The sequence below is a fragment of the Arvicola amphibius genome, chromosome 6 (genome assembly GCF_903992535.2).
Source record: "Arvicola amphibius chromosome 6, mArvAmp1.2, whole genome shotgun sequence".
In the NCBI taxonomy this organism is placed as follows: Eukaryota; Metazoa; Chordata; class Mammalia; order Rodentia; family Cricetidae; genus Arvicola; species Arvicola amphibius.
In genome coordinates, this window is record NC_052052.2 from 10,804,961 (window position 1) to 10,821,025 (window position 16,065).

Consider the following 16,065-nt stretch of genomic DNA (forward strand, 5'->3'; position numbering starts at 1 on the left):
GCCTCTTGAGCTAGCAGGCCTTCACCCCAACATCTGATTCCCAAGTCTTTATTGATAAAAATCAAATGATCGAGATTTTGTTAAAAACAACAGTGGTGGCTGTATTAATTACTTTTCTATTGCTCTGATAAAGCATCACAACCAAGGTGACTTATAAAAAAAGCATTTAGTTGAGCTTCTGGTGTCAGAGGGCTAGAGTCCATGGTGGCAGAACGAAGGCATGGTGGGAGGAACAGCTACCATGATGTAAGGGCTCACATCTCAAACCACAAGCAGGAGGCAGAGAGAGCACACAGGGCATGATGAGAGATATTTGAAACCTTAAAGCCGGCCATGACACACCTCCAACCAGGCCATGGCTCTTAATCTCTCCTATAGTTAGTCCCACTAACTACAGGAACCAAATCTTCATGCATACGAGCCTGTGGGGGCCATTGTTACTCAAACCACCACGGCAGTGATGCTGATGGTTTGGTAAGGGTAATGATATTGGAGATAGTGGTGGTGATGGTGAAGATAATGGTGATGCTGATGATGCTAATGTCATCAGAGAAGATAGTAGTGATGATGGTGGTGATGGTGTCACTGTGGTGGTTTGAGTGAGAATGGCTCCCATAGGCTCACGGATTTGGTCGCCAGGGAGTGGCACTAATTGAAAGACTTAGAAGAACTAGGAGGTGTGGCCTTGTTGGAGGAAGTATGTCACTGGGGGTGGGCTTTGAGGGTTCAAAAGCCCATGCCAAGCCCAGAGTCCCTCTCTTTCCCTGTGGATCAGGATGTAGCTCTCAGCTACTGCTCCAGCACCTGCCTGGATACCATACCACCATGCTCCCCGCTGTGATGGTAATGGACTAAACCCTCTGAAACTGTAAGCCAGCCCCAATTCAACGTTTTTCTTTATAAGAGTTGCCTTGGTCATGGTGTCTCTTCACAGCAACAGAACAGTGACTAAGGCAGCGATGATGGTGGTGATGGTGACGGTTGTGATGGTGGTGATGACGGGGATGGTGGTGACAATGGGATGGTGGTGATGGTGGTGATGGTGGTGATGGTGGTGATGGTGGTGACGGTTGTGATGGTGGCGACGATGGTGATGGTGACAGTTGTGATGGTGGTGACAATGGGATGGTGGTGATGGTGGTGACGGTGGTGATGGTGACAATGAGGATGGTGAGGGCGGTAGTCATCTCCAAGCACTTGTACTTGCTACACCATTCCCAACACATCCTTGTGTAACCCTACTCACCCTCACAACAGCCCTAGGATGCAGAGCTGTTTGTCATTTTGAGAATGAGCAAGCCGTCACTTAAAAACAGTTCCTATGATCAATCTACCAGCACACAGTGACCAAGGCACTTGCCACCACTGAGACCAGTGAGGAGCCACGTCTGCTCACTGCCATCCACTAGCACCCAAGAGCCTGTGTAGTCACAGTTCCTGAGGAAAAAGGGGGAACTGTGGGTCCTCTGACACCTCTTGGGTGCTTAGCGCTGTGACTGTGTTTTCCTGCTGGGTCCCTAGCACTGCATTTCACTCCTGGGTATTAAATACTTGCTAGGTGTTTTATGAGCCATGTGCTTTTGCATCCTCCCACCAGCCCAGAGAGGCAGGTGTTAATGCTGTCTCTATTTTCACTAATGTTAAAAAAAACGGTCATCTGGCAGTCAGAACTCACCCTGAGGTCAGTGTGTTTTCAGGCATGGCCTGCTGTGACCCCAGGCAGAGACAGACCATCAATGTCATTCCCCAGGAGAACCTCGTCCTACTCATGTTTGAGTCACGCCCTGGTATCTCAGCCCGCTTTCCGTTACTATGGCAGAACAGCTGAGTCTGGACAGTTTATAAAGAAAAGACATCTGCACAGCTCACGCTCCTGAAGGTCCAAGAGCATGGGGCTAGTATCTAGCAAGGCCTTCCTGCTGCATCAAAGTGGCAGAGCCAGCTACTAGCTGGGTCTATCTCTTGACAAAGCTGCAGTGTCCCTTAGAGGCTCCATCTCCAAATACCATGACGTGTGACTCTGGGGACTGTTTCACAGTGAAGTTGGCTGAGGACATCAGCTCCCACAAAGCCCTCCCCCCACTCTCCTTTGACTCTTCTGCATTTGAGCTTTGGACCCCAGTTTTGGAATTCCAGACCGGTACTCCACTGGATGGGCAGTTTCCTTACAATGCTGCATTTCCATTTACGTGTTTGTAAAATGGTCAGCAAACCTCACTAGTAGGTATAAGGGGCAAATGACCTGTCTGGCCCACAGAGAGCCTTTGATAAAAAAGGAGCCACTGTCATCAACAACGGCAAATACTTGGTGACGTAGTGTGGTGGCCACCAACCTGTGCCTGAGCAGAAACTGCATCCGGACCTCACCCAACCTCCACCAGGCAGGGCCCAGAGAGGAAGAGCCTTTTCAAGGCAGCCTTAGTGACATGGCCATGTGTCCTTCCCTGCTCCAGGTCCCTTTGACCTTGGAGCCCCACTAATCACCATGCTTCCTGCATCCCTTCACAACAGCGTTCCAGGACGGAAAACTTGCATAGCAAGCAAGTTCACAAGTCCTGAGACAAACCCCAGAGCAGTCCAGGTTGCCTAGTGTGGGGGAGCCTTGATTCTTGCTGCTCCGCTTCTAGGGAGCACCACTTCCCATCTGATTGTCAAAGGGAGTGCTGGGAAGACAGGAAACAGAAGGGGAAGCCTTGAACGTCAGCAGCCCCCACTCAACTCTCAGGCTCCCTTGATAAGGGAAAGAAAGGATTGTTTAGAGATAAATCTGCAAGCCTGTTGTGTCCATTTTTGCAACTCAGGGTGGTGTGGGGAAAGATCCACACTTCTAGAAGAGCTGAGATATGCCATATCTTTAAGTGGGGGAAGAGAAGAGAAAAAGTACTCCGTCATCGTCATCGCTGCCATTGTGGGCTGTCAGCTGACTCGGTTGCTCCCCTGCCTCTGTGTTCTCACAAGGCTTTCAAAATCAAGGGATCCCTGTCCAAGAAACAAAAGCCAACTCATCCCACTGTCCCATGGGTAACAAGGTCAGGCACGGCTTGTTAAGATGCTGTGGAGGATTTACAGCAGCAAGGCTGTTCACACTGAATCCCGGGGCAACTTGTTCTACAGGAGCCACTTGGTCTACCAGACACAGCTCCAAGTTTTTATGGCTGGAGATTTAGGCTCAGCTGAGGCTAAGATTTGCTACTCATCTGGTTTACATGAGCACGCTGGTTGGTTCAGTAATCAGTATGTAGAACCTTAAAGAAGAAAGGAAAAAAAAGAAGGAAGGAAAACAAAGGAAGGAAGATCCAGTCACACCAGCATTCAGGAGGTGTGAGACCCTGACAAAAGGAGAAAGAAGTTACAGAACAATATGCAAACCATGTTCCTTTTTAAATTATTTTATGTCAGTAGCTGACCAAAAGAAAATCTGGGGGTGGAACACACATAATTATGGAAAATATCATGGCGACAGGGTAGAGCACAGAGGGCCTTTGCTTTCTCATTCAGTCATTCAACCGTGTGTGTGTGTGTGTGTGTGTGTGTGTGTGTGTGTGTGTGTGTGTGTGTGTGTGTGATTGGTTTTGTTTCTTGAGACAGAGTCTCTTACCTGACTCAGGCTGGCCTCTATCTTGATACAAAGCTGAGGATGACCTTGAACCTCTGACCCTCTTGTTTCTGCCTCCTGAGTGCTGGGATTACAGGTTTGCACCACCCCATCCGGTTTACACTGGTGCTGGGAATCAAACCCAGGGCGTCCCAGGTGCTAGGCGAGCACTCTACCCACTGAGCTACACCCCAGCCTCAGCAATTATTGTGTGCTGGCCGCCCCATGGAACGCTGAAGACAGAGCTGCAAGCTCTTCCCACGACCAACTTCTGTAACCTTTGGGTTTTTGTAATGAACGTGTAAAGCCTTTGTAACTGAAAATACCATGAAATCTTGCTCTTCTCCCCAAAGGTAAAATCCCAACATGATCATATTTCACCATCGAACCTTGAGACACAGTCTGGCACCCCATCTCCACTTCACCTTCAGTTGCCCCCCCCCCCCCCGTGGTCCTCTCTAAATCCCACCCATGATGTGGTCCTTCTGTTTGTTTCCTGGGTCACAGGTAGTGACTGAATGAGAGCTTCAACTGGCCCTGGCCACAGGTGGCACCCAGTGCCTCTCACATCAGCTCCCCTTGGGGTCCTTCTGGTAGTTCAGATTCTGGGCATCTCAGAGCTGGCTGCTGTCCCGCATCCTCTCTCTCTCTCAGCCTGCTTCTGCAGCCTAGCTCAGAACATCACCCTTGATCATGTGGGCACGCCTTTGGATTGTAACATGAAGGGCCTGATTTTGTAACATGAGGGGGGCCTACTTGTTGGGGTTTTCTGTCCTGCCTGGTACCCAACAGCTGGCAAGCCCCAGAGAAAATCAGAGATCTCTATAAATTATAAAGCTGATTGGCCCATTAGGTCAGGTTACTTATTAGCTCTTATAGCTTATATTAACCCATTATTTTGATCTATGTTAGCCGTGTGGCTCAGTACCTTTTTTAGTGGGGAAGATGACAGCCTGCTGCTTCGGTGATCTGGGCAGGAGTGGGAGGAATCAATTTCCTCCTTCCCAGAATTCTCCTGTTCTCATTGCATCATTTCTACCTCCTGTCTGGTTTTCCCGCCTATACTTCCTGCCTGGCCAATCAGTGTTTATTTAAAACATGATTGACAGAATACAAACAATTCTCCTGCACTGGATACAAGCAAGTCCCCTGCCTCTAACTCAGCGCAGGAGCCTCTAACATCTCAGGGATATCTGGCCATGTTTAGAGGCCTTTTGTTCTGATGATGGGCTGGCTGAGAGATACTTCTGGCATCCCGTAGAGGCAAGGGAAACTTCTAAACACCTATAGGGCAGCGGTTCTCAATCTGTGAGTCTCAACCCCTGTGGGGGTCACATATAAGATATCCTACACATCAGATATTTACATTATAATTCATAACAGTAGCAAAATTACAGTTATGAAGTAACAACAAAGTAATTGTATGGTTGGGGTCACCACAACATGAGGAACTGTATTAAAGGGTCGCAGCATTTAGGAAGGCTGAGAACCACTGCTATAGGGCATAAGACAGTCTCCACGACAAGGAAGGGACTAGTCTACCATGCCAGTGAAGATGGCCTGTTGCCCACTCCTCTCTAATTATCCCAGCCTTTATTCTGCAAGCATGGTCTTCCCAGAGCAGCTCACTGCTCGGTCAGTAGCTGAGCCACTTGTGACTCAGACCCTGCTGTCATGCCAACTGGAGTCAGGGACCGCCAGCAGCCACCCCACTCAAAGCTCATCTGTCAGCTGGGGCAATGACAGGATGCTGCCATGGGGTGGGGGGGGCATCCCCTGATTCAGAGCACCAGGCATACGGCAGGTAGCGACACCCAAATGTACAGAGGTGCACTATAGTTTCTGAGGCATTTAAATCAGGGCAGTACATTTTAGGCTCCTCCCCGGGCCTACCAGAAACGATCTTCCGATCTTTAGCCTCACATCCAGCTCCACCTGCCCTTCCTCCCCGCCGCCACCACCTTTCAGCTGCCCAGGGAAACTCCATGGCTCCCTGGTCCCCACGGGTCTTCATCCTCTCACCGTTTTGCTGTGTGCTGCTCCAACAAGTCACCACGGCCCAAGTGACTTGAGCATGTGTGGGCTTTCTCGCTACACTTGAGGCCAACATCTAGACCAGTTACCTTGTTTTTGTTGCCTGGCCTCTGTCTCCTTCTTACGAGAATCACTGTGATTGTGCTGAGTCCACACAGATAACCCTGCACAATCTCTATATCAGAGTCCTTAACTTAAGCGCACTGGCAAAGTCCCTTTCTCTGCGCACTCACAGGTCCCAGGAACTAGGACCCAGCTGTTGGTGACATCATCCCTCAGCCAGCCTCAACGTCTATTCTGTAATGTTCTCCCTCCCACTCTGCCCACACCTAGTGGCTCCTGAGCCAAAACAGCCTCTCACACTCCCCTGTCATCCCCTATCGCGTGGGTGCTACCCATGGTCCCTGTGTGTTTCTTATCTGTCAAGGTGGACCCATCACTTCAGACTACACTCTAAGGACTGAGAGTGTGTGGCCTCACAGAATTCCCCGCTCTCAATTTGCATACAGAAAATGTTTGTAAAATGGGTGCTTTATTGATAGGTTTTTAGTTTCTACCAAAACAAAGTCATCCACACTATGGATTTGTGTCTGGCCTAACAGCCATTTAAAAATAAAAATGTTGGCCGGGCGGTAGTGGCACACGCCTTTAATACCAGCACTCGGGAGGCAGAGGCAGACGGATCTCTGTGAGTTTGAAAGCCACAGAGAAACTCTGTCTCGAAAAACCAAAAATAAATAAATAAATAAAAAATAAAAAATAAATGTTGGCTGACAGTTCGTCCTATCTTAATGGGAAGGCTACAGTACCTTTGTCCACCTGTCTGCAGATTGCAGATTCCGTAAGTCATCATGCATGGCTGGGTGCGGTGATGCACATCTGTACTGTAGGCAATTAGAATACTGAAGCAGAAGCGTCACAAGTTCAAGGCCAGCCTGTGCTGTGTAGCAAAATCACACACACACACACACACACACACACACACACACACACACACACACTCTTGCTGGGTTTTCAAGACAGGGTTTCTTTGTATAGCCCCGGCTGTCCTGGAACTCAACTTTGCAGACCAGGCTGGCCTCGAACTCACAGAGATCCACCCGCCTCTTCCTCCTGAATGATGGAATTAAAGATGTGAGCTGCCACCAAGCGGCAAGACCACATCGCAAAAAGGAGAGGATAACATAAACAAAAACAGAGGAAGGGATGGGCCAGAGGGAGGGACAGAAGTGGGAGAAGAAAAAGGACACAGGAGAAACTGACGCCTCTCCTCCTGCCCCTCTTTTTAAGGGCTCTCTCTGTATCTAATATATCTTCTGGAACATTACAAGAAAATCCTGAGCCAGACCCAGGAACTTCAGGTGATTCTTTACGTTCTCTTCTCCCCTCCCCAACCGTGAATTTGAATTTGTTTCCTTGCTGTGGGTGAGTCAGCCCCCACCCTCGTGCAACAGGATTTTCCATGTGCACAAAGGGATTGAGCCCAGTGTCAGAGATGGTTCACAAAGAATAGACAAACACAGGGCGCCTGCTGTATCTGACCTCGGGATAACCACAGTGCTTGATTTCCTCTGTAAAAACTTCAAAAGAGGGCCAGTAAGGTGATTCAGCAGATCAAGGTGCTTGCCACCAAACCTGACCTCCTAAATTGAATCTGTGGGATCCTCGTGGTGGAAGGGAGAGAACTGACTGCCAGGTTTCCCTCTCATCTCTACACAATGACATGATGCCTGCCTACACACACACACACACACACAAGCACGCACGCACGCGCACGCACGCACAGACACACAGACGCATACACACACACACACACACACACACACACACATGCACACATGGACGCGCACGCAAAGACACACAGACACACACACACACAGAGAAAGATGGCAAACCAGATCTGGTCTATAGCCGGCAGCTCACCACTTCCATTCCACAGATATGAACCTCGGTGTTCAGAGAGGTTGGTGATAATCTGACTGCCGCACAGCTATTTGGATAAAGAATCAAAAGTAGGAGCCTTCCAACAATACTAGCTGCTGTTTACTGAGCACTTACTACACACCATGCACTGGGCTAAACATCCCCCATCATCTCACAAATGAGATGCAGGCCCAATGACACCTCCTGTTCAGAATGGGGAAGCACATAGAACTAACTAGAGAAGGATCTCTGTCTAGGACCAGGGTGTGGCATCTTAATATTCTTGCTGTTTCCACGCCAGTCACTTCTCTAGACCGAGGATGGTTCAGCCATGTTTTTAAAGAGCTTTTATGGAGGGCTTTGCTCCCTGGAAGATAAACAATTCGTAAGGAAGGAGAAAAGACCCCAGACTCTCCCCTGTGGGGTTCATTTGGCTTTTCTCTCCATGCAGGTCCAAGTGAGCACTTCTCGGGAAACTCAACAGTCTCTGGAGCAGGAGTACCTGGCCGAGAAGGAGAAGCTGAACAAAGAGAAGCTGGAACAAGAAGAGAAGCTAAAAGTCAAAATTCAGCAGCTAGCGGAAGAGAAGAAGGTAAGGTAACTCATGACAGTTCCTTTAAGGTTGAGAAGTGGGAACTTTCCATGGGTCACTGGGGTCTTGGGGTTGACCTCCCCAGCTTGTGGATTGATGTGATTGTTCTAAATGAGTTGCATGGGGTGAATGATTGGGTTCTAAACCCACAGCAATGGACTGGAAAGATGGCTCAGTGGTTACGAGCATTGGCTGCTCTTGCAAGGGACTGGGGTTTGCTTCCCAGCACCCACATGACAGTTCATAAGCATCTGTAACTCCAGTTCCAGGGAGTCTGATGCCCTCTTCTGGCCGCTGTGGGCACTGCACACAGATAGCACACATACATGTGGGCAAAACACCCATACATAATACATAAAAATAAATAAATCTTTAAGGGGGGGCTGGAGTGATGGCTCAGCAGTTTAGAACACCAGCTGCTCTTCCAAATGTCCTGAGTTCAATTCCCAGTAACCACATGGTGGCTCACGACCATCTGTAATGAGACTTGGTTCCCTCTTCTGGCCTGCAGGCATACAAATAAGCAGAACATTGTGTACATAATAAGATAAATAAATATTTTAAAAAATAAATAAATCTTTAAAAAGAAAAACATCTCAGAAAGATCAACTGGAAATGACGGGTATGCTGGCATTTCAGGAAACGCTACCCTATTCCTTCTGTATTGCAGCCGACTGTACAAGCAGGAGTGGTTTTACAAGACCCATTGTATCAGACCCCGTAGAGAAGGTAGAGAGTGTGTGTTCAAATCCAGTTCCTGTCATTCTCCTGCGTCACACTTGAGGACCTGCCACCCATTCTGTCGCTTTCTTTGCTTTCCCCCTTGGTCAGTGACTCATGACCTCATTGCTTGGCTGTGTTTATTCATTTAGACTCTAAGTTTTAGTTCATCCCTCAGCCTCCCTCCCATGAATCCTGGCTGCTCTGAGGATTTTTAAGTGGCCAAAGAAATGTCAGGCACCGTCATTAATACAGCACCCATTTATGATGATGATAATGATGGTGGTGGTGGTGGTGATGATGGTGGTGGTGGTGGTCGTCGTGGTGATGATGATGATGATGATGATGATGATGATGATGATGATGGTAGTGGTGATGATGGTGGTGATGATGATGATGATGGTGGTGGTGATGATGGTGGTGGTGATGATGATGATGATGGACCCTGAAGAGCACCCTTTTAATTTTTGCATACACTTCTTACTGCTGTAGGTCAATGTCAGCAAACTTCCTCAACAGTGCTAGATAATAAATGTCTTCATTGTTGCAGGCTACTTGTTTTCAATCTCTGCTGTGACTTCGCAGCTCTGCTCTTGTACAAAAGCAGCTGTAGACCACACATCCACAGTGTGTATAGAGAGTCCCAATAAAACTTTATTTACAAAGCAGCTGTAGACCACACATCCACAGTGCTCATAGAGAGTCCCAATAAAACTTTACTTACAAAAGAGCAGTGAGTGGGAGGGAAGTGGAGGTCAGCCCTGGCCACCCATCTGTCCAGAACTGGCAGGAAGTCTTTCTTAGGTTGGTTTAGAACACAATTTTGAGTTGATGAGGCTGATTCTCCAATATCTCTACCTAAGCCTGTATCCCCCCTCTGTAGCACAGAGGCAGGTGGATGTCACTGTGCCAAGAATCTCACCCTGATCACATCAGCCCAAGGCAAGAAACATTAGTAACTGATCTCACTGTACAGATAGGGAAACTGAGGTTTCTATGCATAGAGTCTCAGCTGCCAGGGCCCAGAGCTGGGAAGAGTCCATCCAGGTTCTCACCTGGCCTGTGCCACACTCCAGAACCTGTGCTCCAGCCCATAGACTCTGCCCACACTCCTACTCCAAACCCTGTGCTCCAACCCAAAGCCTCTGCTGCCCACACTCTCCTTCGAGTATGATAATGACTGAAGACAGAACCTGGCAGAGTCCACTTTCCTGCCATGGTTTCCAGGTCTGTCTAACAAGAGCCCTTGATTTGCAGGCCCTGGAGACAGCTATTGCCCAAGAGAAAAACAGAGCAAAGGAGGCTCTAGAGGGGGAGCAGATGAAAGCCCGAGAGGTGGAGAGTCGCTTGACCTACCAGAAGAAGGTAAGCAGTTCCGAGAGGGGGAGTTGAGTCCGCCCACAGTTGAGTCTGGGCCTACAGTTGTCAGGGTCCATCTGAGGCTCTCACACAGACCTGCTTCTTTGGAGCCCACTGAGCCCCTGGGACCCGTGGGGCCTGCTCAGGATGGAAGAGCACGCCAGGCAGAGCCCAGGGAGAGTCCACGTCCTGCCATGGCAACAGGTGGACTCCACAACAGCTGTTGGCTTGCAGGCTTTGGAGGAGAGCATCACGCAGGAGAAACACAGAGCGCAGGAGGCCCTGGAGAAGGCGCAGACTCGAATTCGTGATCTGGAGGGCCACTTGGCCTGTCAAAAGGAGGTATGCCCAGCTCCGGGAGGTGGGCCGGCTGGAGGGACTGTAGGAGATGGAAGAGGAGTGGGGCACAGCGGCGCTGTCCTGTGTGGTTTATCCTGGCATGGGATCTGTAGTTGGGAGAAGCAGAGAGGACTTGGAAGAGAGCCATGGAGATGTAACCTTGCCAACCAGTAGAGGAGGAAAAGAAAAGTGAATGTAGGCATGGTGGCTCCTGCCCGTCACCCTGACACAGGAGCTGTAAAGGTCACTGTGAGCCTGGCATGGGGCTCCTGCCCGTCACCCTGACACTAGGAGCTGAGAGGGTCCCTGTGAGTTTGAGGCCAGCTAAGGTTATAGCACAAAGGCTCTGTCTCATGGGTGACAGAGTGCAGGCTGAGACAGGTTGGGGCCCAGTTGCACGTGTCCTATCTGCTCCGAAACATCAAATGGGGAGAGACAGGATCTTGAGAGAATGATTCAACCACATCCTAAACTCACGTATCTTCAATACCAGCACTCAGAAGTCTTCAGCCCTGGGCGGAGGGATGCCCAGGGCTGGCAGGAACTTAGGCACGCTTTTTTGGGCCAAAAGGTGACGATCATCCACCCCTCTCAGGCCTCAGGCTTCCTCTTCCACACAGCCGTCTAGATGTTTAAAAGCCAGGCACCAGCTCCCACATCCTTCCCAGCCACTACCGCCCCACTCCACCCCATCCCCATGCACAGCGGGCTAGGAGTCTGGCCTGGATGGTCTTCCCACACCCGCTCTGTGCTCCAGAAGTCACTGAGCTGAAGTTCAGTGGGTGAAATGGCCTGCAGATGTGTTTTGGTTTGTACTCCTAAAATGTATTTGAAAATCCAGATTTCCCTTCTCTCTTGGAAAGTCAAAAAGCTCCGGCCCTCATTTCCACTGTGGAGGAAAAGGGAGCAGGGGGCTGAAATCGATCCCAGCAGCAGCAGCTGGGTCGTCCTTTGAGCCCCTACCCTCTCATAAGCTTTGCCGTTTGCAGTTCGCCACCTCTCCTCTTCCTACAGTGCAGTAGCCAGAACCAAATGCCATCTCCGGCCGCAGACACCTGGGGAAGGCTCTTCCTCCCCCTTGTGAAGGATGCTGTGTTTCTGTGGATGTGCCCAAACTCTAACCCACCGGCAAACTCTGTTACGTTGCCAGTGTTCATTTAGCTGGTCATCAGTCTCAGAGCCCTGGTCCTTTCACACACGTGCTTTCGATGATGCCTCAGGCCTGAAGGTGCAGGCTTCGCAGCCACACGAGACGCCAGTTTGAGTCTATCCACACCTCCCTTCTTGGAAGGGAGCCAGGAAGGCCAGAAATAACGGACAACCAAGCATTTGACCCAACCTTGTCACGGATCTGTGGTGGCTACCGTCTTTATCACTACAGCCAGGTCTCCCCGCACTTGGGCATAGCCCCTTCCTGTCCCCGCTCCACCACCACCCCCACCCCGCCCTGCTTCCTGACAACCCACCCTCCTCAAGTAGAGTGTTTGTCTGCCCTCCACCAGAGAGAAAGTAGCCCCCTAATGTAAGTCTACCCAAACAGTCTGATGTAACCCAGGGAGATGTTTACATGTGGTTTCTCACCCAGCTGTTCCTCAGCGCTCTGTAAACAGTGTCACCAAGCTTTGCCTTTGAGTCAGGTCTCCAGGCAGAGTGAGGGGGTGGGGGTGGGGTCTCCATGGAGTCACTTCGGTCAGATGCCATCCAGGCAGGAGTCAACAAGGGCTGGCCAGGCCCTTGAATTTAGAGATTCCAAAGTGACGGAGCAAGTCAGAAAAATTGAAGCCTCTGGGTCAGGTGTGGTGATACACACCTCTAATCTCCACTCAGACAGCAGAGGTAGGTGGATCTGTGTGAGTTTGAGGCCAGCCTGGTCTACATGCAGAGTTGTAGACCAACCAGTACAGCACAAGACTCTGCCTTAAAAAAAAAAAATTAAGCATCATGCAGAGGTCAGCTGAGCTTAGTTACACCGGTCTGTTACTCTGACAAGGCCTGGCCATAGTTTCTTCCCAGAAAGGATTAAGCCACCACCAGGGGTGTTTTGGTTTGGTTTTGGTTTTTGATTGTTGGTTGTTGTTTGGTTTTGTTTTGACAAAGGATCTGTTAGCCCAGGCTGGCCTCAAACTCACTCACTATACAGACAAGGATGGCCTTTGAACTCCTGATCATCCTTCCTCTACCTCCAGGTGCTGGGATCATGGGAATGAACCACATAAAACTGTCTCTGTGTAGCTCCTCACCTTCTCCTGTGGATCAGATGCCTCTAAAGGCTAATCCCCACCCCCACCCTACCTTGTAGACTCTAGTAGAAATCACCTGCAAGTTCCAAGTTCCTGAAGTCCAGCTGAGGAGTAGGGGTCCCTGTGAAGGCTGAGGCGACCTTTCTTGAGATTTCAGATTCTCTGGCTGTGGAATCTGCAGTGAGTCCATTAACAGAGTGACCACAGCAAGAAAAGGACCAGATGAAATTCTGTGGCTAGGGTCAACAGAATGCTAACCCAGAGCTCTTCTCTTGTCCTGGCACATCCCTGCAAGGCTCATTCTGAACTTTCTAGGAGGTGGTGACAGGCTCACGTTGTGCCCAAGTTGAGAGACCCCCCCCCCCCCGAGAAACCACCAGAATCCAGTCAAGTCCAGAATGCAAAAGCAAGGTTTAATTCTTTCCAGCTAGCTGGGAGTTCCTTATTACATACAAATGCAGCGTAGTAGGGAGAGCTCCCGTTCCTCATTTAGGTTTGACATATATAGGCAAAAACTGCAAGCCAGGTTTACTCAGGGTCAAGAGGGTTGGTTTTACTGAACACAGGGCATGGACTCCTTCTGCTTCTGTGTGTGCCCTCCCCCTCCCCCCAAGCAGTTATTTCTGCTCCTGTCTAGACCACAAAGCTGGGTGTCGACAGGGGGCTAGCTGCTAGAGACAGTTGGTCTGCACTTTTGCAAAGGTTCCTGTTTCCAGCTAACTCCCTATGCTGTGAAGAGCTCAAGACACATGTCTTAACCAGCTCCTGACCAAGCAAAGCTTTTGAAAATTTTTATGTCCTTCCAGTGACAGGCTCATTCATGCCCATACCTCCATCCTTCTGAGAACGAATCTCCTTCAGAAATCGGCTCCACTAGTTGGAGAATCCACCATCAATGGGATTCTTCTCCCACGGAACGTGGGCCCCTCTGTGTGCTGGTCTTCTCCCAGTTCCTCTGAACACACAGCCTGTGTGTTTGCCGTGTTTGGGACCCTGACCTCCTTGTTGACAGACAGTGTGGCCCCCCACCTCTTCTGGCCCCTGGTTCCCTGTCTGTTAAAAGAGATCCCAGGCCTGGCGGTGGTGGCACATGCCTTTAATCCCAGCACTTGGGAGGCAGAAGTGGATGGATCTCTGTGTGTTTGAGGTCAGCCTGGTCTACAGAGCAAGTTCTGGGACAGCTAGGACTGTTTTACACAAAGAAACCCTGTCTCAAACAAACAAACAAAGGGATCCTCGCAGCAGCTCCACGGTAGCGGTGCCATAGGGGTGAGGGCAACGTCACCGCCCATTTTAGCTGCTAGCCTTAACTCCGATGCTGATATTGTTGGCCATGCCTTTCAGATCTTGGAGGACAGTGTGGCCCATGAGAAAAGAAAATTGCGGGAAGCGCTGGAGGCAGAAAGGAGGAAGACACAAGACCTGGAGAACCAGCTGACCCAGCAGAAGGAGGTAAGAGCAGCCAGGGCCCTCCCTCCCTCCAGGAGGACATGCAGCCAGGTGTGCCTGACAGCCCTGCAGTCCCTTGGTCCTGTTGCTGCACTTCTGCAGGAAGTGGCCCCCACCTGCCACTCATTAGCCAGTCAGGGAGGATCCCTGGAGCTCAGACCCCTCCGGGGACCCTGAGAAATGGGAATTGAGATTATCTCTTTGTGGGACAAAAGTCACTGTACATAGAGTGCACACAGCCCTTCTCTGAAGCTCCCAGGAGCTGTGCCTGCTGGAACAGGAAACACGCTCCAAGCAGCGCCACTCCGTTCCGCCTCCCAAAAGCCAGGGACTTTCCAGGGTGAACCTGGCCTGGTGCCAACACACCTACCAGGTCAGACAGTGGCTCAGTACCCAGTGGCGGGGCTGAACACTCGTGACCACGTCGTTTACTGATGCCAGCCTGGGAACCAGGAACGAGGAGCCCCTCCTTCCTTATCCTCCTGGGACTGACACATGGCTTCCTGCTCCCCAGCCTCCTCGCTTCCTCTCACCTCATCCAGGCAGACACCTGGTTCCTTGAGTTCTTGTCCGAGTCACTGGTTTCAGTGGTGACTCACCTTGGCTTCCCCTGCAGTGAGTTCGCCTCTGTCTTAGTCACTGGTTCAACTGCTGGGGAGAGACACCATGACCAAGGCAACCCTTATAAAAAGAAAGTGTTTGATTGAGGACTTGCTTATGGTTTCAAGGGGTTATATCCATTATCATCATGGGGGGAACAACACAGTCGGGGGGACTTGGTGGAGCATGGCAGCTCTGGCCACAGTCCTGGAGCAGTAGCTGAGAGTTAAGCCAGATCCAAAGGCAGAGAGCAGGAGACTGGGCCTGGAATGCCCGCTCCCAGCGACACACTTCCTCCCACAAGGCGACACCTGTGAGTCTATGGGGAGGGGCTTTTATCAAACCACCACCCCCTCTCTTCTGCTCTCACCCTCAAATCCCTCTTTGACTTCCAGATCGCAGAGAGCATCACCTTTGAGAGACTCAAAATGCGAGACACCTTAGAGAAGGAAAAGAGGAGAATCCAGGACCTGGAGAACCACCTGACCAAGCAAAGAGAGGTATGGCTCTCTGAGATGAGAGGTCCATCCATGGCTCCCGCGGACCTGTCAGGCCTGCGGGCAGGCAACCAGGTTCAAATCCTTCTTCTGCTGTGCAACTTTAGGGAAGTTACTCACTGCCTCTGGGCCCTGGTGCTCCCACATGTGAAATACAGTCAACTCCATTCAGTGACAGGACACAACATTGACTATAACACACAAACAGATACACGCAACGTGAGCTGCATGCATCAGCTCCTGGCTCAGAAGTGTGGGGGTGGGGGCAGGATCTGAGCCCAGAACTCCCAAACCGTTCATCTTTACCTACCTCTGCCACTACACTTCAGCCCTCTGTAGGGTAAGGCAGGGATGACAGAGAGGGGACATCCAGTCATTTCCATGTCCCTTTCTTGGCAGAGCTTGTCATAGCTGTCATTACCCTCCAAACTAAAATGCATTTCTGTCAAGACCCACAGTTCTGACCTGATGGGTAAAGAGGAGGTAGCTGCACACACTTCAAAAACTGCAGATACTTGCTCATCCTGGGTCCCCGACGTGTGACAGACATATGCACGTCTGTGTGAGTGTGCAAGCACACACAACACACACACACATTTTGGCCATATCTTAGTCAAAGTAGGTAAGCAACACCCAACCTGGCAATTGTGAGTTAAATTTATATTGAAAGGATCTCCTGGGCCCGCTGGCCTAAGAAGAGTGTCCATGCCTCCATTT

At 50.3% G+C, this 16,065-nt stretch overlaps 1 protein-coding gene across 1 annotated transcript in view; it reads left to right on the forward strand.

Annotated features, from left to right (window-relative positions):
- Fhad1 (forkhead associated phosphopeptide binding domain 1) overlaps positions 1-16,065 on the forward strand; it is a 110,404-nt gene that overhangs the window by 55,935 nt on the left and 38,404 nt on the right. The window contains exons 14-18 of the mRNA XM_038334024.1: positions 6,920-6,990; positions 8,004-8,144; positions 10,458-10,565; positions 14,147-14,254; positions 15,247-15,351. Coding sequence (XP_038189952.1) covers positions 6,920-6,990; positions 8,004-8,144; positions 10,458-10,565; positions 14,147-14,254; positions 15,247-15,351 — 533 coding nt within the window. The remainder of the gene's footprint in view (positions 1-6,919; positions 6,991-8,003; positions 8,145-10,457; positions 10,566-14,146; positions 14,255-15,246; positions 15,352-16,065) is intronic.